Here is a 24,865-nt window from a genome sequence, read left to right as displayed (position 1 = left end):
CAATTTCCGAGATAAAGTCATCGTTAACATCACCAGCTAACAAAAGGTAAGCCCCCACCTTCTGTAAGGCACTGTGCGGATATTTTATATGTACCTCATGAAACCTTCACAACAGCTTCGAGGGGTATAATTATCTCCACTTTCCAGCCAAAGATGCAGCGGCTCAGAGAGGTTGTCTTTGCTCCAGGTCACACAGCAGTATGCAGGGCTCTCTTTTACCTTCCATCATGGGCGTTCGATAACATTTGTTGAATGAGTGAATGAACAAACAAGAAGCACCCAGAGTGCAGGTGATCGGTTGTGCTAGGCCACCCTGGAGACCCCGCCACCTCGGGCGATGGACTCTGCTCTCCAAAATGTGTACACCCTCTCTCGGAAGCGCCCCGTGCGGGCTCTGGGGCTCCACCCCCTACTCCGCCCAGCTCTCCAGCCACGCCTCCACCTCGGGGTTCTCTCCGAGCTTCCCGTCCGAGTTTTCGCTTGGCTCCAGACGCCGCCAGGAGGGCCTCTCTCGGCCCTGCGATGTGTGGCCGGTTCCATTCCCCTGCCCCTCCCTTCGCCCTCCCTCACTCTTCAAACTTCTTTTTTCCACCCTCTTTAAACTTCACTCATCCTACTGCCCGCCTCCTCCACTCCCACCGACCAATCGGTGGTCCGCACTCTCGCCGAGGCTCCGCCCCCCTACCCGCTGGGGGCCAATCCACGACGAGGGAGTCGAGCGCTGGGGCCCGTTCCCTAGCGCCTGGCCTGTGACGGCAGCGCGCCGGGCGCCGCGCGGCAGGAGGGGGCGGGGCTCTGGGTGAGGGATGGGCGAGGGCGGGGGGGAAGGGAAGAGGGAGGCGGAGGAGGTTGCGGCGGGTTTGAAAGCGGCAGTTTCCTGGCAGCTTGGGCAGGCGTTGGTCTCCGCGCTCCAGCTCCGCAGCGGCCACAGTCGATCCTGCGACGGGTCTACGCGCGCTTCTGCGCACCCCCCGACGGATTTTTCCCGTTCCGGCTTTTGCCCGTTCACCTCCCCGCCCCCCCCGCTTCTGCCTTTCCCGCCGCTTCGGCGCGGAGCCCGGGGGCCAGCCGGCGGCCGTGACCCCGCCCGAAACCCCTCTGGAGCCGCCCGGGGACAGTTCCCCTCTCCTTTCTTCAGCCTAGCCCGGGGTGGTCCTCGCCGAGCCCGGCAGCCCCGGGGAGCGCAGCCGGGAGGGGCGTCCGAGGGGCGTCTCGGGGCTTGGAGCAGCCCGGCCCCGGCGGGCTGCGGTCGGGGCGGGGGCGCCAGAGCGGCGAGGCCCCCCTCGCCGGGCTGCACGGGCCGCCGGGCCCCCAGGCTGAGAGGGGGCCGGAGCGGCGCCCCCGCCGCCCGCGCGGGGTCTCCCCCATGGTGCAGCGGGGTTCGGGATGTCGAAGACGCTGAAGAAGAAGAAGCACTGGCTCAGCAAGGTGCAGGAGTGCGCGGTGTCCTGGGCCGGGCCCCCGGGCGACTTGGGCGCCGAGATCCGGGGCGGCGCGGAGCGCGGCGAGTTCCCTTACCTGGGGCGGCTCCGGGAGGAGCCCGGCGGGGGCACCTGCTGCGTCGTCTCGGGCAAGGCGCCCAGCCCTGGGGATGTTCTGCTGGAGGTGAACGGGACGCCTGTCAGCGGGCTCACCAACCGGGACACCCTGGCTGTCATCCGCCACTTCCGAGAGCCCATCCGTCTCAAGACTGTGAAGCCAGGTACCCCGGCTCTGCCTTTTGTCTCGGGGTCTGGGGGCAAGTCGGGGTGGGCGTCCTGGGAGAGGCGGCCACTCCTTATTGCTTATCGCCCTGGGTAATCGTTTATTTCCAGGGTGCGCGGGACTCCCTGGCGAGGGGGTGGGGGGTGGTGGTGATTCCCAATTTGCTGGTAGGAAAACTGAGCTCTGGCTGGCTGAGGCTGCTTTGCAGGCTGTCAAGTATTGCAGCCAGAAGCTGGGTTTCCTAAATCTGTAGCCCCGACTCCTACCGGGAGTTTCTGACCTGAGATGAAAAAAGGGGGGGGGCAGCCTTTGCTGTTGCTCCCCTTTATGGAGAAGGTCCTCATGATAGTAGCGTATTCTTTGGAACAGTCTTCTGCATTTTCTAATCGGGAATGAGGTCTTGTACTATTGAGGCACTTGGTGCCAAGGTTACCACCTAGTGTGCCTAAGAGGGCTTAGCGGCTTCAGTGTTTCTTGCACACCAGCAACACCTGGGAGCTGACAGCCTAACTCACTCAGTTCAGGTGGTTTCAGGTGTCTGGGTATGGCCGTACAGTAGGTAATATGTGACCGATTAGAATGTTCTTGCGGGGAGCTGTTGAATAGTCTGGGCTTCGAAAGAACTAGGTGCCTCTTCGTAGTAAAATCTTTACTAAATCTTTGATTTCACACACATTTTGTAGAAGTGGTGGGTAAAACGGACCCCCGTTGCCCTGGTGTCTTTTATGCCAGTCAGATCTACTGCAAAGCACGTTCCGTTTATGTTTGAAAGCATTGATCAGACTGCGTACAGTGAAATCTGATAGTATGCAATGGTCCTGATGTATTTGTTATCTACAGCATTGTTCAGCATTGGTTAGAATGTGGCTCTGTTTTCTGAGAGGCTTGTAGGAGAGAGAATTATGATCACAACGTTATTAGAAATCAAACTAGTTTCGTTATGTGTGCTCTACTGAATCTATAGTGCATCAGAATATAATGGGCTTTTTAATTGTGACTTGGGCTGGAGCGATCAGTCCATCCCTTCACTGCAAAATGCTAGAAAAATCGGGAGAAAAATTTAACATGTTCTCTCCCTCATATTGTTTTTTCTTTCTCAGCAGCTCACTTTGGAAATCTCTCTTTCATAGTCCATGGGCTTATTGGGAACTGATGGTTTGTGGTGCAATATACATATGTGTGAGTATTGTGGGTGTATACGCACACACTCACATGTCCCTGCAATCTTAAATTAAGATTTTCTTCATGTGGTCTGTTTCATCATATTCATTTTAAGCTTACAGTTTATGTAAGGGCTTCTTTTTTATTGCTAATTTAAAAAACTTTGGCAGACTTTAAACTTCATTTTCTGTATAGTTTCGCAAATTAAGAAATTCTTAACTCAAACTTTCAGAGCCATATGTGAAAGGTGGAGGAAAGGTTTTGGGGGCTGTAATTTAGTGAGTCAGGCACTGTCTGTAATATGCAAAATACTATATAATACGTGGTTTACTAGTGTAGGTGCCATTTAGTTCAAATCCCATGAGTCAGGAAATAATGAGAACATCTGCATCATAGTGTTTTGTTTTGTTTTGATTAGTTGGGGCCATAAATGAGAATGTAACTCTTATTTTCAAAAATAGTTTAAGATTTAATAGATTGAGGAAGTCAATATATACTCAAAGTATTGTGATTCTTTTAGAAGACTGGGGAGATCTTTAATATTAGTCTGATGTGCATGTTATATATTTTCTCAATGTTTATATCAGATTTAAGAAAATAATTCAAAGTTTAGAGTGTATTCGGTAATATAGATTAGCTGTGTTGAATAAAAATCATATGCCCCGGGATGTAGTTGACATTTTTATAGTAATAAAATTTTGCCCTCTTGACAACCATAGTTATTTTTCTACTTTAAATGTTAAACCAAAAAATATTGAGGGGAATAATTTATATTAATGGGTTTAGCATATTTTCTGATCATTAATAATAAAAGTTCTGAATACTACACTTATTTTTTTAAAGATATGCTCTCCTTCAGTAATTTCTAAAGGGTACCACTATGTGTCATCTGAGATTCTTATTCTTTGTTTCTAAGTAAGTTGTAATTTAAAAATCTTAATTTCTCAAAGGATAGTATTCTTAGTTTTTAGTATCCTCATGTTAAGCATTACATGAAATGGCTTTCTTAAATGGCTTTGTTTAAACAACATTTGTTGTAAAATAGCAAGGTTTTTGCAGGCTAAGTGGAAGACTTCAAATATTAGAAATTAAGGAACTAGAAGAGTTTATTCCTAGAACTTTGGGTGTGATTACAAATCGTATAAATATTATCTCTGGAGGAGACAGGGGTTCCATACTGTTAGGCTTAAATTTGAAAAGTATGAAAATACAAAGTAAAGAAGTTTAAAAAGGAATTTGCGCTGCACATTGTTGTTTTTTTTTTCCATTTTATCTAAACTTTGTGAGAGAAATGGATTTTCCATTTTAATATGGAATTGTAAAGTGTACTTTGCACTGTCTCTTGTCTTGATTAGCAACTCTTTGTAAAACTATATTCATAACATCATCTGGAAACTAGTACAGTTCAAGAGTAAATTTAACATTTTTGTGAGATGTAATAATAGTGTGGAATGATCCCACATTCATCGTCTTCTGACAAAGTCCATGGCAAAAGGATGAATATAGATCCTTCCTAGTTTACTCCTTTTTGTCTAGTACATGCTAAGGGGAGCTCAGCCAAAACCAGCGTCAACATGACTTAAGGAAGAATTCTTTCTGGCAGTGACCATCTTCAGCTTTGATTTGGGGCTTTAGTATTCTTTTTTTCTCACTTGCAAATTCCATTAAAGATTATAATGGGGAAAAAACCCCTACTTTAAAATATGGTTCTTAATCCTAGGCTTTCTTGAGAGAATTAGGGAATTTCTTATTGGAATCTTATTCTTACTTAGTATTCACATAATATGCAGCAGTCAGTGCATTCCTGCTTCGAGGACCATCTTTAGTTTCACCTGTTCCTTGGCCCAGCTGGTCACCTATATCTTAATTACAGACCTTCTCTTTCTTTCTTTTTTTTTCTTCTCTCTTTTTTCTCTTCTCTCTCTCTCTTTTTAATTCTTGTCTGCAAGGAGAAAACTTCTTAATTGAATTTGATCTTTGTAGTTTCACAGTAGTAAAGGAAGTTGAACTTTGGACCTCTGATGAAATTGTTACATGATCTAGTCCTGTGACCAGTCTTAGTTTCTTTGATTTTATTTCAGAGCGTATATTTAAGCAGTTTCTTTTCTGGCTAATGATAGAAATAGTCAGTTTTGTTCTACAATTCTCTGGATGATGAATGTTCGACTTTAATATTCAATTCATATACTTTTTTAAACACCTATTTCAGTGGTTGCAAATTATGTGGATTTTATTCCGCAGGTTAAATATTGATACATTAAGTACATGAAATCATTGTTTACTGCTTTATTATGCACACAGTGCTTTCAACTACCTTAGGTCTGCTACTGTATCTAGAGAGGAAAATCATGAGGAACAATGTTACTGTTTAAACAAAAACTAGTTTGAAATAGATCTTGTTTAACGCCAATTAATTGTAGGTCAAAGTTTGCCACGGACTCTTGGAGACATTTGATTTATAGGGGAATTTTGTTAAAATGAGCACATTCCTAGAAATCCATTCCCCATTGGTGAAGAAGCATTACTAGAAGCTTTTGAGTAAGGGTGTTACGTTAGGCCAATCATGAATAACTTTATCCCTTTCTTTTAACTTTTGGGTCTTTTTGTCTTTTTGGTTTAATGGGTAATTTGGGACTTGTAAATTTTGTTTAGGTGGTTGTCATATTTGATGAAGGGAAGGGTGAAAGAAGTTAAAATTTAATTGCTAGCTTCCTAGGTTTCTAATACAAAAACTTTTTTAACATAGAAGCTAGAGATTGGGTGAGGCAGCCTCTTTGTTAGGGAAAATAGTGGTAAATTTTGATAAACCTTAAATTGGAAACTTTACTGTCCTCTCAAAATTTGGTAGCAATTTTTTGGGTCTACAGTTGGTCTCAACTCAAGTAACTTCAGGTTTTGGACTTTATTCATTGACATCTTCAGTTCATGTGAATAATGGGCTTATGTCATAGAAGCTGAAGAAACACTTAATAATTGGCCCTTTTTAGTTTTCAGATCATTTCTGTTTTATTCAATTGAATGTTAAAACTGATTTTCATGGGACATAACTGTGTTCCTGGGGAATATAAATTGTTTTCCTCTGGAGGTTCTGGGAAGTACTTTATAAAACCTCTAAGAGACAAATTTCTCTGTGTGTGTGTGTTTCTTGGTCTCTAATTTATCTAAATTGATGGTAAAACAAATCTACATTTGCTCCAGGATCCGACTTGTGAAGTCAGTGCATAATCTTCTCAGGTGAATAGTTTCATAAAATATCTTTACCATATAACCTCTAGGTGCTTTATAAATTTTGTGAGCACTTAGGATTTTGGGGAGTGTGTTGTCAGAGAATTTCATTTTTATGAACCACTTCCATATTTAATACCAATTCCAAATTCTACCAATTCTTAAGTCAGTTTTTGGTTGTTTGTGATATGATGAAGTGTAAGTATTTTGGTAATGAAGACCAGAACTGTGACCCTTTTAATTAAATAAGCAGTTCTGTCTCTCCTCTGAATTTTTGAGAAATAATTTCCTTGCAGTACTACATTTTGGCAGAGAGAATGAATGTCCTTTATTTAAAACTGCTCCTAAGGTTAAGATTTTTGGTGGCTCAGAGGCTAGTGTTATGAGAGACGTGTTTGTGCAGGAAGAGTTGTTCTCCTTGAAAGTATGTTATTTAGAATGTTTCCCCCAAAAGGTGCTGATTTTACTTTATAAAGAGAAAAAGTTTGGTTCCTGGCACATATTCATTCCCTTAGCAGCCGTTTGGGGGTGTACCCATGTGAGCTAGCTCTGGTGATATAAAAACAGATATAAAAATGAATCAGTAATGATCTCAATCTTCAAGAAGCTCACACTTTAATGGGAGCTTAAGGTTTCATTGGTCAAGAAGACCTGTAGTACGGGTTTTACCTTTATCACTCTTCTCCTAGTACTTAAATAAAACTCTTTAGATAAGTTTGAGTATGAATTTTGGTGGAAGCTAGACTAATTAATTGGTTGCCAAGCACATTGTTCTAGAAAGTGGTGTGGGGCTACATCATAGGATTTGGGTTCTCAGGTCATTACAAAAAGAGGGAAATCAACTATAAACACAATTATCTTTTGAAAAGCCCTTAGTTAAATTGCCCTCAAAATACAATCTGTGTTTTAGTCACAGTGTATTTTAAAAATTGTGTTTGTAGTATACCATTTGTAGGACCAGAACTTCTTGCCTCTTCTCGCCCTGCCCCCCTCCCGCCCCTGCCATGTTGGAACCAATTGCTGTGTTTTGGCTGAACACTAAGTGAAATAGTTTTGCTTGCATTAAAGAGTTAGGTTTTTTGTTTTTGTTTTAGTTTTTTTCCTTTAATAAAACCCATCTTTTAATTTTAAAAAAATTACCCTTATCTGGGTGTGCGTAGTTAATTTTTAGAAGTTAAATGTGCCCATGAGGTGAAAGAAAGCTTTCATTGCTTTTGTGTCTTGGTAGGGTACTTGCCTTGTGCCCTCATTTTCTGCTTTGGCTAGCCGAGGAGAGAACTATGAAGAATTTTGAATTTAGCCTGGTTTTGAGAGATGGATAAGTGCTGGTTGAGTGAAATTTGTATCCTCTCAGTAGTATGTAGGAAGCAGAGGAAGAGACAGACATGGGACAAGAATGTTCAATACAGACAGGTCTTCAGTATAATCCATCTCAGTCATGTATGTGTATGTGGGTAAAACCTTATTTTGTGTAAATGCACAAAATCTGCATTATAGGATAATTGGAAAATGGAGAATCACATTGTTTAAATATATAGGTAGTTCTAATATGAATCATCTAGAAATAATGCTGGTAAAGTGCTTATGGCCATTTCTACCTTCAGCCTTATTCAACTCATAATGTATTGAGTATTTTTATTTAACCCATACTGTAGCTGAAATATTACTGGTAGTACTTTGCTTTATGGTAATAGGCTTTCTTGTGTTGCCTTCGAAGCCTAGCCAATTTTATAGGAAAATGCAATTTGCTAATCCAGTAAAAAGAGAACTGGAAATAGATTTCCACCTTAACTCCCCCTTCTCTTTTGTTAGAGTCACAGTTGACTGGCTTCCAGAGAAAAGGGTAGCACCATTATATTTCTATCCCCACCCCCCCACCCCCCAACCTTAGCAGTGTGTCCTAACACAATTGCTCCGCAGTGTTCCTAGGAGCAGTACTGCTTCCCCCCAACCCCCCAAATTTCAGTCATTGCCTCATGGCCAGGGGAACATGGATTACATTTTGAGCACCATAATTTGACTTGTGACATAACTAAATAGCTGAGAAAAGACAGATGGTGCTCATAAATTGGAAGGTACCTTGTTTTAGTAACACGCTGGAGATAGTTTCAGAGACTCAGGAATATAGAGGGTTAAACTTTTTGCTATAATGTGTTTGGAGTTTAGGGTTTTTTTTTTGTTTTGTTTTTAAGATTTTATTTATTTATTTGAGAGAGAGCATGAGAGGGGAGAAGGTCAGAGGGAGAAGCAGACTCCCCACGGAGCTGGGAGCCTGATGCGGGACTCGATCCCTGGACTCTGGGATCATGACCTGAACCAAAGGCGGATGCTTAACCAGTTGAGCCCCCCAGGTGCCCTGGAGTGTAGGGTTTTTAAAAAATACTATGAAATGCAAATTGGAAAAAAATTTTGCTTCAAATTTGTTAAAATTAGCATCTATTCTATTTGGAGGCAGTCCTGGTCTCAGGTATACATTATGAATAGTACCTGATCTACCTAATTAAAACTTTTTAGCGTCTTAGGTTCTTTGCTATTTTTTTTTTTAGATAATTATAAATACATAATTATTTTTCTTGCTTCCAGGGAGTTTGTGAGTGGGTACCCCATTTCTCATTGTTGTTCTAATTGGGAATTATATGTGACTATGAAAAATATTTTTGTTTTCCTTTTAAAGAATTTATTTTAGAGAGACAGAGTGAGTGGAGGCGGGGGCTGGGGCGATGCAGAAGCAGATGGAAAGGGAGAGAGAATATCTCAAGCAGACTCCTCACTGAACTCTAAGCCTGACATGGAGCTCAGTCTCACAATCCTGAGACTGGGACCTGAGCCAAAATCGAGTTGGACCCTTCACCAATGGAGCCACCCAGGTGTCCCAGCAAAAATGGGGTTATTTACATACCCATGATGACATTAAGCAGAAATAGTTTTATGGAATGAAAATACTCTGAAAGGGAGGGGGGAAAAGGAAGTATTTATTAATAAATGCTTTATTTCTGACTTTCATCAAATAGAATTATGCAAACTTGGCTTTTTTTTCCCCTCTAATAAAATAACTTAAAAAAAAAAATCCCTTTTAATGGAGTAGCCCCAGAGATCTATTACTCTTTGGAAGTGGTTATCCAGTTTGCAACAGGTATTTGGTGATATGTAGGTCAGATCTCATCAGGAAGGGGTAAAAAAATCCCAATTCATATGTCTGTTTCTGTGTTTGTTAGGATTCCATAGCAAGTGACAGAAACTACTGAGGTTAATTTAGGCTAGAAAGTTTATTGGCTTACACACATGAAAACCCACGCCTAGGGCTGTAGCAGCTAAATTCATGCTCTTAAGTGACGGTTTTTGGGACTATCTCTTGGCCCTTTTCCTCAGACTTGGCTTCTTTTTCAGCTCACCTCTCAGTGAGCTTCAGCAAGAAACGTGGCTCTGAACCACCCACCCCCCAAGTCATATGGAGTCCTTAAAGCTTCTCATCTTTGTTCTGGAGTCCAATAATGAATTTCATGCAGGGACTCTGTGCCCATCTCTTGGACCAGTTGTAGAGAAAAGGCAGCCGGGTACTGTGATTGGGCAGGCCTGCATGAAACGTCTACTCTTGCAGTTGAGTATAGAAAGCACAGTGTGATTAATAACTGTCCTAGAACTCCAGGAGATAAGGGATGGGTATTTCCTCAGAAGATGGGACGGTGGGGAGGCAATACTACAGGAAACGGCCTCTTTTGAAACATTTACTCTCTCCTACTTTGAAACCACCAACAGTATACAGTTGTCATAAAGCTTATCATTTTTTAAAAACCAGATATTGACTGTAGACCAAAACTGAGACACTGATTTTATTCAAATAGTTTGCTTAAATATTATAATTTTGAAGTTTTTAATCTAAAAGCTGCTTTTATTTAAATGCTTTCTCTTTTAAGATATCAACATCTCGGGGTGCCTGGGTGGCTCAGTTGGTTGAGCATCTGACTCTTGATTTCTGCTCAGGTCATGATCTCAGGGTCCTGGGGTTGAGCCCTATGTCGGGCTCTTTACCCAGTGGGGAGTCTGCTTGAGATTGTTTCCCGTTCCTTCTACCCCTCCCCTCGTCCCCTGCACATGTGTGTGTACATGCTCTCTCTCTCAAATAAATCATTCTTCAAAGAAATCAACATCTCAGTTTTTTAATGTGTGCAATTAAAAGGTAGGTACTGCTTGTACTTTTTCAATTTTTTAAAATGTCAGGATTCTCTAAGTCAGTGCTGCTTATTCTTAGGTGGATAGGATGCTTTGGAGGATCATTTAATTATATTTGCCATTGAGAAAATGATTGTTAATCTGTTTGATGTGATTTTTTTAACTTAATATTATATCATTTTGAAGATGAAATTCTAAAATAATTGCTTTCCAGGATGTTTTGCTATTCATTCATTCATTCATTTTAAATAGGCTCTATGCCCATTGTGGAGCCTGATGCAGGGCTTGAACTCATGATCCTGAGATCCAGACCTGAGATAAGATCGAGTCTGAGGCTTAACTCAGCCACCCAGGGGCCTCCAGGATGTTTTGCTTTTAAGACAATGGTCTTTTTAAATATAAACTGAAGCTGCATTTTTATTGCATTATTTCTAAGCATTCTCTAATAATACCTTTAAACCATGATCTCATAGAAGTCAAACATAAACTACTTCACTGACTCTTTGAAACACTGCTTAAGTGTGTAATGTAGTAGCTGCTTAATCATCTAAAAAGTTATTTGGCAGACACTGTAGGATAAAATCTGACCACCTTTGTTTTTTCCTGCCTCCACTGGAGGAAGGTACTTAGAGTAGAGTTGGCAGGTTGAAAGAGAGGGGTGGGTACACTGAATATCTTTTCCCACTTTTTTATATACTTGATTACCAGATGAATATCTTTAACTCCAATACCATGAAAACAATTTAAAATCAACCTTCAGCTTATGTATAACATGCACGGTAGGAGTTCTGAAGTTTGGCTTAGTGTTGTCTGGTTGTATCTTTAGTGAGCTTTTTTTTTCTTTAAGATTTTATTTATTTATTAGAGAGATCACAAGTAGGTAGAGAGGCAGGCAGAGAGAGAGAGGGGGAAGCAGGCTCACCACTGAGCAGAGAGCCCGATGCGGGGCTGGATCCCAGGACACTGAGATTATGACCTGAGCTGAAGGCAGAGGCTTAACCCGCTGAGCCACCCAGGTGCCCCTCTTTGTTGAGTGTTAAATATCGTTAAATTATTTATAAATATGCTCTTCTACACCAAAGCCAAAATTCACAGAATTGGGTGTGATTCATAAAAAATCATATCATGACTTTGTATTTTTAGATTAATGTATGTCTGTCTTGGGATGTCCTTAAACCATGTTTGAAAATCACTGCTTCTATTGCGGAATCCTACATTATTAGAGTTCTCCAGTATTAATTCCACATATTGATTAAGTCATGAGAGCTGTTAAAATAATACCATTTCCTGACCTCTGCTCACAGAACTATATCTTAACCCACATCTATAGCTTTGGGCAGGAGAACATTTTGTTAAAATACTTATTTTAGCTGGGGCATCTGGGTGGCTCAGTTGTTAGGCGGCTGCCTTCCGCTCAGGTCATGATCCCAGGGGGAAGCCTGCTTCTCCCTCTCCTGCTCCCCCTGCTTGTGTTCCCTCTCTTGCTGTCTCTGTCAAATAAATTAAAAAAAAAACTTATTTTAGCTAAGGATGCTTTTCATGAGTTTCAGTGTTTTCTGTTAGAAAGTCCATACTACTTAAAAATTTAATTTCCTTTAAATAGAGTTAGAATTGCTAACTAGAGCTATCTCGTAGTGAGATGCTGGTGAATGAGGTGACACATCAGCCTTCCTTTGGCAGTGACTCTAAGTTGGCAACCTTGCTCTGAGTGTAATGGGAAATATTCTGACTTGGGGACTTGTGATACTACTAGCTGCCATTTACTGAGTAACAATCATATGTCCATACATCATACACCCCCTCTGTTTGGTTTATAAGGATATGTATATTGGCATACGTGTTTTTCTGTAAAGAAATTTACATGTTGTCATTCTCTGTGAGTCAGGCGCTGTCCTTTCCCTTTTACACATGAGAAAGCTAAGGTCCAGAAAGATGAGCACACCAAAGGTCGCAGACTCACCTCGAGGACTAGGAACTGAAGCAGCTTTGAGTCTTCCTTCTTCACTTTCCAGATAGAGTATTATTTCATTTTGTCTGAAAAAATCTGCCTTACTTCCCTTTTCTCTATTAAAAGGAAAAAAAAAAACCCCACAATTCTGAACTGTTTGAGTGGGTGTTAAATGCAGTAAAACATTGGGCAAGTACTTAAAATAAAAGCTTCATTTCTTGGTTCTGTTTCTAAACAAAGTTTGTGGCAGTGCAGCTTAATCTTTATAGCTAAACGGTGCCCGATGAAGTAGTTAGCCCCCAGAATTACACATCAGACAGAAAGTTAGCATTAATTCTTGCCACCTTTGGTAAGATAATTTTCCAGCTATTCTCTGTAAAAGCCTGGATACTCTGAGGGTAAATATACTTGGGAAGATTGTCTACTTGATACTGCAAATAATATCTTGTTCTCACGTTTCCTGTCCACTCATTGGATAATCCACTCATCAGGAAGGTATTTCTTAACACACATATCTTGAGACAGGTGGCCTAAAAGAATGTTCTGTTGAATGTAAGAATGAATACATTTTGGGACTAGGAATTTTTTTTTAAAGTCTGCAGAATCTGTTCAAGGTATACATTACTTTTAAATAAAATGTAGCCAAGCTAGATGGAAGAATAACTCATTGTATTCAAGGAGATCTCTCTTTTTCCGGACGTCAAGTACTCTACGGTAAGGTGGCCATTGAAGAGGTGGTTAAAGCAGGTTGTAGAGCACAGGCACCTCTTATTCTTTAAGTGTTTATGCTGTTACGTCTTCTGTGTGGGCTTCAAGTCAGCCATTCAACTGGAAGGAACCAAAGCAATCCAACTAATACCCTTAGTCTACAGAGAAATGAATTGAGGCTTAGCAAAGGCAGGTAGCTCTGCTCAGAGGCCCAGCACAAAGCTGGCAGAGTGTGGCCTGGAACTCTGGTTGCTTTTGTTGTTTTGGTTTCTGGCATAAGGCTCTCAGTAGGAAATTATAGTGAAATTGATGAAAAAAACAAGTAACCTGTTGAACATATTCTGTCCCTTTATGAAATTTGTGTTGCTTTGCAATTAAGTATCACAGCCTAGACCAGGTCTTTTAGGCCATCAGCATGCCTAAGTGTTGCTAGAGACAACAGTGGTAACCCAGGGGCTGGAGGACAGAAAATTTTGATCATTCTGTGCCACAGGTTTCTATGACATTTGTGGCCTCGTGTAATGCAGTGGCTTATGGTTAAGATCTAAATAGTCAGAAAACTGTTAGCTGGTGTAATAGCTGTATATCTAAGTATTGGTTCTTGTTAGGTGTTTTAGCTCTGAAAAATTATTTCTCCCATCGGAAAGGTTCTTCGCAGTGCTTTCAGTAGAATCCTTCTGACTGGGTGCTTTGTATGGTGGACTGCTGTCGCTCTTCTCTCCCTTCTTGGTGGGGCAATAGTACAAGTCTGAATTAGAGCCTGCTCTACTTTTATTTCTTCCTCTCAGCCTGACTAGGGGATGCAGCGGGGGAAGAGGAGTTTTAGAGCTAGGAACTGCTCAGGGATGTGATAGATGAACTGTCAAGGGTGCTTTTGGCTCAGGGTCCTTGAGCTTGTGTGGCTGTAATGATGGTGAACATGACTGATAATGGGGGGCTGTGTTCCTGCGGGGTATGGGACAAGTAGACATCTCAGGCCACACAGAACTGGCCACAGTTTTGGGGAGACTCTTCTCAGGAGGTATGACTGATGGGAATAGTAATGTCTCACTTGGGCCTCTTGTATGTCTGTGAAAGAACAGCGTGAGCGGAGACCTGGAAAGATCTCTCTGTAGTCAGTCTACCGTAGACTCTTGTAGTATCAGTTGGGGTTAAGTGCAGGAAACCGAGAGGGATGTAATACAGGGAATTAGTTGCTTAGAGAATCTTTGAAAGGGCTGGAGAGCTGGGCTCTAGGCCAGGACTCTGAGAATGACTTCCAGGACTCCTTGAAGCAACATGGCATGGGAGCTCCTCCCTCTGCCACTGTCAGGAAAGTGGCATTCAGGAGGTTGTTACTGCAATGAAGGCAGGAAAATACCACGGCCCTTGTGGTGGAGGGGACCATAGCAGCCACTGCTGTTGCCGTCAGAGCTGCTTGAATTCTGGAAGGTAAGTGTCTGGCCAGTGCTGTGACAACTTCTAGATGCCCCTGAGCTACTGACTGACTCCGAGCTAGCCCTGCTACTTCTGCCATTGTCCCTCAACAGCCCTGAGGCCGGAGACTGGGCTCTGACATGCCTGTGACCTTCTTTGCTGGCTGAAGGCCACTAAAAGCCACAGGCTGATGGAGCTCTGCTTCGCTTCTGCCTTCCATATTTTGTGTCCTATATCTTACATGGTGGAACTGAATTTTTATCCCGCATACTAGCTGTAAAGGAACCTGGGAAATAGAGGTTTTAGTTTACCAACCTCTGCATTTTAGGATGGCTTACTGTAAGCAGGTGGGTGCTGAGTGCCTGCTGACCCTTTCTCACACATGCTCATCTTTGTTGTCGTCTTTTTTTTTCTTAAGATGTTATTTATTTGACACAGCATGAGAGAGTGAGGCACAAGCAGGGGGAGAGACAGAGGGAGAAGGAGAAGCAGGCTCCCCACTGAGCAGGGAGCCTGACATCGGGCTGGATCCCCAGGATCCTGGGATCATGACCTGAGCCGAAGGCAGACACTTAATCAACTGAGCCACCCAGGCGTCCCTCCTGCCAACCCCCACAGGCCCATCTAATTAAAGATAGTATTTAATCCTTTCCTGATAGCTGTCATTTCTGTGAGCTTGTCTTTTCGAAATGGCCTGTAGTTGGAGTGGTCACAAAGCTGATAGATTTTTAACATCTCTATCTTGCTACTAGCTTACGTCTGTCCTACCTCCTGTCCCTGCTGCTGAGACATCTGTGTTTTCTATCACTTAATCTCCATCTTCCCTATAACCCGCAGGCATCCAGGCCAGGGAGGGCACCTCAGCCGAAATAACCAGCTCATAAGCTGGTCAACAACCTGTGATTTCTGTGCCTTTGAAAGATGAATGGGGCCAGTAAGACTTTTTCCTGGGGATTTGAACTAAGACAAAAAGGAAAGCATTTCCAGTTAGGAGTAGGCGCTTCAGCTGAGAGGTTTGCCAATTATGCCCTGAGTTGGCTGTACTCTTTCTTGAGCCTGATGGTTGAATGTTCAGGAACTGAGCGAGCTAGTTGTCCAAAGAGTCATTTGAAAACATTAAGTTGCATAAAATTACAATTAAGCAAATTATATTAACAACAAAGTTACTTAATGCTCAAAGTTAGTGATTTCCTTATTTTCAGCTCTACTGAGGTACAACTGACAAAATTGTAATAGTATATAGCATGATGATGTAAATGTAAAAGTATGTAGCATGATGATTTGGTTTACATAACACACTCCTGTGTTACCAGTCTTAATAGAACACTTGAATTCTTTTTTTAAATATTAGGAATTTACTTTTTTTTTTTTTTTTAAGACTTTGTTTATTTATTTGTGTGTGAGAGAGACAGTGAGAGAGAGAAGGAGCTGGGAGGAAAGGGTTCAGAAGCAGGCTCCCTGCTGAGCAGAGAGCCCGATGCGGGGCTTGATCCCAGGACCCTGGGATCATGACCTGAGCTGAAGGCAGATGGTTAACTGACTGAGCCACCCAGGTGCCCCTAGAACACTCTGGAGTTTTATGGTATTTTTTATTTTGATGAGAATACTTCAAGTTAGCATATTTCAGTCATGCAATATAGTATTACCAACTGTAGTCATCATATTCTACATTAGATCCTCAGAACTCTCTCCTTTCCCCTTTTACCAACCTCTCCCCTTGCCTCCACTGTTTCTGTGAGTTTGACCTTTTCTTTTTTCTTTTTCTTTCTTTCTTCTTCTTCTTCTTTTTTTTTAATATTCCATGCCCTTTCCTAATTATTTTACTACTCTCTATTCTCTTGGGTTTCTTTACATCTGTTGTAACTGAGTGGTGGAAATACTGTATAATAGGTTATCTTCCCAGCTGTGTTTTCACTGTTGTCATGGCTGTGGTGGGAGTTGTTAGCGTCTACAGAACACACCACTGATTGTGAGGTGGGGAGGTAGAGTCAAGGTTGGAAAGGCCATTTTATTTATTTATTTATTTTTTAAAAAGATTTTATTTATTTATTTGATAGAGATCACAGGTAGGCAGAGAGGCAGGTAGAGGGCGGGGGGGAAGCAGGCTCCCCGCTGAGCAGAGAGCCCGATGCGGGGCTCGATCCCAGGACCCCGAGATCACAACCTGAGCTGAAGGCAGAGGCTTTAACCCACTGAGCCACCCAGGCGCCCCGGAAAGCCATTTTTAACCATGTAAAAACTAAAATTTTGGGAGAAGAAACCATGAATGAGCAGAAGAAATTGACACATGCAGTAGGGCTGAGGGGTATTTCCAGAAGACCACTGGAGGGAAGGGCCACAAACTCTTCCCAAGGTACAGAATCATTCTGGAATCATCCTACAGCTCCAGCCTCCAGGAGGGGCAGCCTTATTTTATTCCCTGTACTTAGAATTACGTGAAATTGTGGATTCCTCTGTGTCATTGACCTTAACAGAACACTCTGGAATTTTATGGTGGTTTATTTGTTTCTGTTCCAGTGCCTTTAGTCATGATGAGGAGACAATCTGTTGAAAGTTTGGGTTCAGATTTTCTGGGATGGAGACAAGAAAAGAAGGTCAAGAGGGCCAGGAGCAGTATGATATGTGGTATTTCCAGAGAGAGGCATTTGTACCTTGTAGCTTATGGTCCACATCCTTCCCCCGAGTAGATTCTGTATTAGAATAAGATTGAAATCTCCACTACGGGATGTCTGAATACATACATTTTATTCTGTGGCATTTTTCATGTGTTACATTTGCTTGGGCATAGATTAGCTTGTTACTGTATAAATGCCCTACACCTCAGAGGCTCGAGTCCTGGGGCACAGGTAGCATCTCTCTTCTTCTGTAGCTCCTGCCTGTGCCTTCAGGAGCAGATAAGGTTCACACTAGTGTCTGGAGCTCCCTGCCTCAGCCTCCTCAGCTGCCTTTGATCAGCTGCTCGCTCTCTGCTCATCTCTCCAGTTTTGTTTTCTCTTGACTCTGATTGCTTCTCCCATGGGTCTCTGCTTTCCAAAGAAAAGACTGACCTTGGAGAGATCCTGTCAGCCAATCGCAATGTTCCTTCACTTCTCCTCGTGGATTGTCCAATTTCTCAGGGGCTCAGGTGGAAACTGGTGGGGGGGGGCATCCTTCTATTTTCTTTGACATTTGTCCTTGCTTAGATATTCGGGAGCTGCTCTGTACCCCCAGAACATGCGTGTATGTGTTTTTCTATTTCTGGATTTGAAAATATGCCAGATGCCTGTCTCTAGGTAATATTTTATTTCATATCCTTGTTTTAGAGGTTCAAACTGGATCGCACATACTAAACAAACCGAGTCTTTGAAAAAATAATCTTAAAAAAATAGGAATTAGAAATGGATCTTTGAAAGGCCAATAGATAGTCTCTTAGGATAATTTCTTACTAATTGAAAGAATGAAAAATTGTCTAATTATGGCATATTAGTCTGCTGTTAAAGTGATATAATGCAGATGAGAATTTCATCAGCATTAAGGAACTTACTATAAGTAAACAGTATAGAAATACTGTGTCATTCCCTGGGGCACCTGGGTGGCTCAGTCAGTTGAGCATCCGACTCTTGGTTTTGGTCATGATCTGAGGGTCGCCATATCGAGCCCCACATCAACCTCGGGGGAGTGTGGAGTCTGCTTCTATTCTTCCTCTGCTCTCACATGCTCCATCTCTCTCCCCCCACCCCCGTAAATCAATAAATAAGATCTTAAAAATAAATATTTTCTCATTCCCCCCAAATACTCAATGGGAATCCGTATAATTTGCCTTACTACGTACAGCTGGCAAATTCTTCACCTCCTGGGATACTACTTTTTCTCTATCCCTGGCACCAGTGGTATTAAAGAAGCATCTATGCAAACGATATTAAAATCTTCTAGCCCTTCTGTGGCCATTTTCTGGCTTGGGGGGCCTGATTAGAAGAGAGGACATGGTCAGAGTTTCTTCCTTGTGCTTACATGTTGCCCCTCTCTTTAAGCCACGGTGCAGCCTCACTGAGCTGTTCCTTAGTTTACTGCTCCTACCCTAAGTGAAAGAACAGTTGTGCAAGAGTATGGTCCTCATGTCCCACTTGGCCAGGTCTGTTTCTGGTCAGTTTTCCCCTCAAGTTGCTGTCATAATCTTTGCAATGGGGTGGACAAGAGTTCCTCCATTTTTGTTGTCTTGTTCATTCATTTTAAAAAACAATATAGCTGAATAGAAACATAGCTCTCGGTGTGTGTAATTTCACTTGGCACATCATGTTGTAGGACCCGTTGTCTTTATTATGTTCACAGAGGTGAAATCACAACCTCTAACCCATCTTTGGGCCAAATCTAAACAGCTTTTTGGTAAAGCCTGGTGGGATTTTACACAAAGCTGTGGCAAAGCACCATCAAGTTGTGTGACTTTAAAATGTAGGCTTGGAGTTGATCGGTGGTGGAATCTTAGTTCTATACTTCTCATCTGTTACCTTGGACAGATAAGACGCCTCAGATTCTTCCTCTATAGTGAGGATAATACTGCCTGTCTCATGGGGCTGAAAAATAAATTGTGTTAGCTGCAGTTGGGTAGGACATTTCCCCCAACTGTTTTAAAGTGGGCCCCTCAGTCATTATTTTATTCATGACACTTGTTTGTAGCAGGTTTAGGGTATTTACCATTTTAGACCACTGATCTAATTACATTTCTCATCATCATGAAGCTGTGAATTCAACCATAGAGATAACTGTGAGTTATCCTAGAGAATTGGGACCAGACATGAATATGGTTCTTATTAAGTACCAAATTCAGAAATATGCCTTGAAAAATATCTTGGTGAGCTGAAAAGTTTGCAACTTTCAGTGATCATGCAGTATATACCTAGGTATGCTTTATGGGTTGAATTGTGTGCCCCCAAAAGGTATCTCGAAGTCCTCCCTCCAGTACTGCAGTTTGGAAACAGGGTCATTGCAGACATAAGCAGTTAATACAAAGTCCTCCTGAGTAGGATGGGCTCTTAAGAGACACAGCGTCATGAGAGGAGGATGCTATGTGACCAGGTGACTCTGGAGGCAGAGGCTGAAGGGCTGCACCTGCTAGCTGGGGGCACTAAGGACCAGTGGCTATCTGCAGCAGCTAGAAGGGGCACAGACTCAGCCTAGGGTCTCTGGGAGAGTGTGGCCCTGGTGACACCTTGGTTGTGGACTTCTAGCGTCCAGGACTGTGAGAGAATAGATTTTTACTGTGTTGAGCCGCCTGATTTGTATATAGTTTGTTACAATAGCTTTAGAAACGAGTCTTTTTTTTATAATGATAAATAGATTCACAGTATTTAAGAAACATCTCAGCATATTAAAAAGACCACCTTTTGTATAACATATTAAATTGAGGATTAATATGCTATGGGTAGTCAAATATTTTTTCTTTCAGCAATTAATATGCTAGATGACAGAAGCTAATTACTGTCTAAATTCCCTAAGGCTAAAGTACTGCAACATTGTGGAGTAGGTGGTAAGTCTCTTTCTTAACACTGCTTTCCTTCCTCGTGTTCCCTATTTGTGTCTTTATATGTACTATTAAGACGCAGAGGGCTGCATGATCTTCCTTTATGTTTTCCAGATAATTTGGGAAACTTCTTAAACCAAAGAAAAAAATGCTATGTTGTAGGTAAATGTTTACTGAGGACAAATGAAATAGTACCACAGTCAAATGTAAGAGCATATTAATGCTTTCATTCAGTGGAAATTTACTGAGCATTTGCTAAGTCCCTGCCAGTATTCTAGGCATTGGGTATATGCCCATAAACAAAGTATGCAAGATCTCTTATGGAGTTAGGATTCCAGTTGGGGAGGTAGATAATAAAGAAGAAAATATAAACAATGCCATTATAATAATAACAGTATCAAAGAAGACATTGGTAGCTCTTATTATGTGCCAGGTGTTACTTTTAAGTGTTCTCCTTCATATTTATTTAGTCTCACAATTACCCTATGAAGTTGGTTTGTCTCTTACATATGAGAAGACTTAGGCACAGAGAAGCCAAGTAACTTTCCCCAGGTCACACAGCTAAGGATGTACGGAGCTGGACCCTGAATCTAGGCAATGTGACTGTGTTCAGAAGTGATATACTCTCACCCTCTAAAAAGCATAGATCGGGATGAGGAGATAGAGAATGTGTTATTTAGATTGGGTGGTCCAAGAAGGCCTCCCTGAGGAGGGGACATGGAAGTTGCACATTGTATGACTAGAAGGAAGGAGTTGGTCAAGTGAAATTTTGAGAGGAAGCATCGCAGAGGGAATTATTAAGTCCAGAGGCCTTAATGTAAGAGCTGGGCGGGTCATAGGACAGTAGAGAACGGTATGGCTGATCCCTGGTAAATGAGGGATAGAAGGCCTAGAAAGGAGGTCGAAGAAGTCAACAGAAGCCAGCAGGGGTCTGGGAAGGGGTTGAATATTATTTATATTCTTAATGTCACCAGTAAGCTAGAGTTGAAAAGTGAATGTCCAGTATGTGTTTCGAATAATCATTGTTTATGATTCTTATGGTTCAGGAGGGACAGGAGAGGAGGGAGGGAAGAGGAGGGAGGTCAGCTTGGACTAGCATGAGAGGAGGGCGCTGAACGAAGTGGATGGACTTGAGAGAGGTCTTGAAGGACGAGCTAACAGGACTTGGCCCATGGGTTTCAAAGTGGAGGGAGGGGAGGACTTCGGACTTCTAGTTTTTTGCTTTGAGCAAGTGGGCGTGTGATGGTGCCATTTCCAGGAATGGAAAGATGGGGGATTAGGGCTAGTGAAGAAGTTTTTCTGTGAAGAGGTATATCTACCATCTAGATTATTTTCCTAACTTTTTACCCTCTTTGCTTTATTCTATATTATGTTATCCTTGTAGCCATCCATCAGGTTTTTTTGTGCATGTCAGTATTTTTTATAACTTGCAGTTATCAGTACATTTTCCCAAGGAAGGTTTTTCAAACGTCTAGTTTTCTCAGTTTCTAGTTTGTCACCAAGGTGACAGGCTCAAGGTCATGTAGCTAATTATTTTTTGGATCCAGGATTAGTATGCAGGTTATCATTAGCCTAAGATTCTAATTTGATTACATTTTAACATATAAATAAGAATAAAAGTCAATTTTGGACATTGGACAAGTTTGGCTGCCAACTGTTGTATGTGCTAAAAATCTCTTGGACCCAAATTTCAAAGACAGAATGCAAAGGATGTGGTACTACTGTTGCATTTGATTGGATTACAAAGTTAGCTTATCACTTAGGACTTGTTGGAAAGTACAGTATAATGTAACTTGAGAACATTTTCAGATATTTGGTCCAGGAATGTAGCTTGGGATTCTTCCAAGGATTAATCCTTTTGTTGGCAAAGCCTTTGCATTTAATTAGCAAATGTTCCTTGCATGCCTACTATGCACTTAGCCTCACGCCAGGCCAAGATACAACAGGGAATGATTCATTTCCTTTCAAGGAATTTAGCCTTTGTGCTTTGTTTCAATTTCCTGAAATCGCTTTCCATCTTTTGCTATATGTTTAAAGATGTAATAGAAGCTGTAGTTCGAAAAGGTAAGGAAGTTTATTTAATCTAGGTAAAATTTCAGCCTCTGTGGCGAAGCCCTATATGTATATAGAAAAAGACTGCAGATTTTTCATTTGTGTTGTGTGAGCACCTTATTTTCTAAGGAGTGAAAAATAGGCCATTTAAAAGATGTTTCTATCTGGGCGCCTGGGTGGCTCAGTGGGTTAAGCCGCTGCCTTCGGCTCAGGTCATGATCTCAGGGTCCTGGGATCGAGTCCCGAATCGGGCTCTCTGCTCAGCAGGGAGCCTGCTTCCTCCTCTCTCTCTCTGCCTGCCTCTCTGCCTACTTGTAATCTCTGTCTGTCAAATAAAATTAATAAAATCTTTAAAAAAAAAAAAAAAGATGTTTCTATCTGATGGAATTAACTAGCTAAGCTGTCCCTGAAGTCAGTATCAGGCTTGGAAGTTACAAATGATTTGAGTTGGTATAGGAATATGAGACATGTTTATCTTTAAAAGTCAGACTGGGTGGCTCAGTGGGTTAAGCCTCTGCCTTCGGCTCAGGTAATGATCTCAGGGCCCTGGGATCATTGCCCCTCTCTCTCTCTGCCTGCCTCTCTGCCTACTTGTTGTGATCTCTCTCTCTCGTAAACAAACAAACAAACAAAGTCAGACTTAAGTATCTTAGATTGATGTTATTTTTATGCTTTCTTGTAGAAGAAACATTTTCACTCTTTATTGACTTCTGATAGTTTGGATTTTAAGGAAATTAACCCAAAAGAGCATTGTGCTCTTTCCTTGCTGTGTTTGCTCTCTATTCTAACACTCAATATTCTTCAGCAACTCTCTCTAGTCTTATCGTTCCAAACTCATTTCTCATTATTTCCCAGTGTGGATACTCTGTTAGAGCCAAACTAAAGTGTTTGCCATAATTCTTCAAAATCTCGTCTTAAATTTATTTCCTTCAGAGATTTTTCTAGGATTAATCTATTACAAATTTTATTTATATACTTTGCAACTCCAGGATACTTAAATAGTTCTGTACTTTGCCGTAATATGCTATTAACGTTATAGCTCTTTAGTTCAGTAACTTAGACTCCACCCAGCAGACAATGATGATAAAATTGGTCTATTACCAGTACTGAGAAAAATATTCAAATTTACATTAAAACACTTACTAGTGTTTTCATTTACAATAATACACTTTCCAGGCTGCAAGGCAACTCTGTACCTTTGACTAAGAAGAAATTTGCCTTGGTGGAAAGGTTCAAGAAGAACATATAGTGTACTCTCCCAGGTTTGACAAGTGGAATTCAATTCCTTGTGGGTAAGAATTAGAAAAGTATAGAGGGGAGGGCCACCTGGGTGGCTCAGTTGGTTAGACACCTGCCTTTGTCTGGTCATAATTCCAGAGTCCAGGGATCAAGCCCCTCATTGGGCTCCCCGCTCCAAGGGGAGTCTGCTTCTCCTTCTAGCTTTCACCCTGCTCGTGCTCTCTCTCTCTCAAATAAATTAAAAAAAAAAAAAAAAAAAGAAGGAAATAAAGTATAGAGGAGAGAGGTAGCCAAAATTGACACCCAATTTGGAGATATGTGTTTCAACAAGAGTTGACTTTTTTAAAACCTGTTCTTAAAAACATAACACAAACACCAAATGACTTGACCCAGTTGAATTAAACAAGTTTGATATCTTTTTTTCCTTAATTTAAGTTTTGGAAACCAAGTCCAGTCAGGGAGGGAGATGTGATATTACTTATATAGTTCCCGTAAACTGAATATGTTTCTGGTTTTATAAAGAATAAAATTAATCATATTATGAATTTTATCTTTGACATCTGATTTTTCCCCATGAACTAACCCTGAAATTTTACACTTAACACAGGAAAGTTTGGTCAGAATTGGTAGCAGTTTGGTCAGAATCAAATAGGATGTATGGGATAAGACTTAAGCGTCAGTGTCATTCCACTGGGGACAGACCAGGCTTAGGGCTAGACATAGGTAAGATTATAAAGTAGGATTAGTATCTGATACCACCCCCACTGCACACACTATTTTCTCCTATCTCACCCTCATTTTTACTTCCTGGTGTTTTTTTCCTGTGTCTGAACACTGTCTCCTGACTGTCTAGTCTCAGTACCCTCTCCCTGGTTGGCACTCGCCATGACTTGGCATTTTCCCATTATATAATAGATAGGTTTCAGGAGAGTTCTTTAGTTAACCTGTCCTAAGTTACACAAAACTGTTAGAAATTATCACTGCTGAACCTACTTGGGCACATTTTTCCCTTCATGTCCCATGTGACTTGAAATTTCAAGCAGTGCTGTAAGAACTTCTCCTCAGATTGCCCCTGCTTAATTTAACGGACTCTGGAAAGTATAATAAGTAAGGTCCCTGTGGCTTCTAGACCCTTTCTCAGCATCCCATTTTCTTCAGGTACTTGCACTTCCGTTGCCTGAAGGTCACCTCTCCCCATCTGTTGTCTCACCAGATTGCTTTCTGGGACAGTGTTTTCCTGTTCAAAACAAATTGAGGGAGTGCTCTGTATTTTGAGATGATTTTGTATGGACTGAAGTATAAGTCAGCTTCATCTTCTCTAAGTGACAGTCCTTTGTGTGGGGTTGACAAACTTCTCTTTAGATTACAAAGAAGTCTAGAGTGTGGATTTTGGTTGTTCCTCCTACATTTGAGCTCCAGCCCTGCCACAATTCTGTGTTAAAAAGTTTCATAAAGAATCCGGACAAAACAGTGGCCGCTAGTGATGTACCACCCAGAAGCAATCATATACATTACTTTTTCTTGTACTATTTTATGTTGGCTGTGACATTTCTAGACCTGCAATGACTTGGTAAGAAAAGAGGAACATTTTGGGGGGGTCTTGATAACTGTTACCCAATATGTTTTCATCATACCCTATTGTCTTCCTATCTCTGGAGTTTTATTTTCTTTTTTTGACAAACATCAGGGATTTTTTTTTTTTTTTTTTTTTTTTAAAGATTTTATTTATTTATTTGACAGAGAGA

The 24,865-nt window shown here is 41.6% G+C and overlaps 1 protein-coding gene across 2 annotated transcripts in view; it reads left to right on the top strand.

Annotated features, from left to right (window-relative positions):
* Positions 1-1,257: 1,257 nt before the first annotated feature.
* Positions 1,258-24,865, top strand: part of MAGI3 (membrane associated guanylate kinase, WW and PDZ domain containing 3) — a 231,851-nt gene continuing 208,243 nt past the window's right edge. For both annotated transcript variants that reach the window (XM_004769827.3, XM_004769829.3), the window contains exon 1: positions 1,258-1,702. In XM_004769827.3, coding sequence (XP_004769884.1) covers positions 1,387-1,702 — 316 coding nt within the window. In that variant the 5' untranslated portion in view covers positions 1,258-1,386. The remainder of the gene's footprint in view (positions 1,703-24,865) is intronic.

Source organism: Mustela putorius, unplaced genomic scaffold, assembly GCF_011764305.1.
Source record: "Mustela putorius furo isolate JIRA1106 unplaced genomic scaffold, ASM1176430v1.1 tig00000585_pilon_pilon_pilon, whole genome shotgun sequence".
Lineage (NCBI taxonomy): Eukaryota > Metazoa > Chordata > Mammalia > Carnivora > Mustelidae > Mustela > Mustela putorius.
Note: the sequence above shows the minus strand (reverse complement) of the source record. Positions and strands in the feature narration are given on the sequence as shown.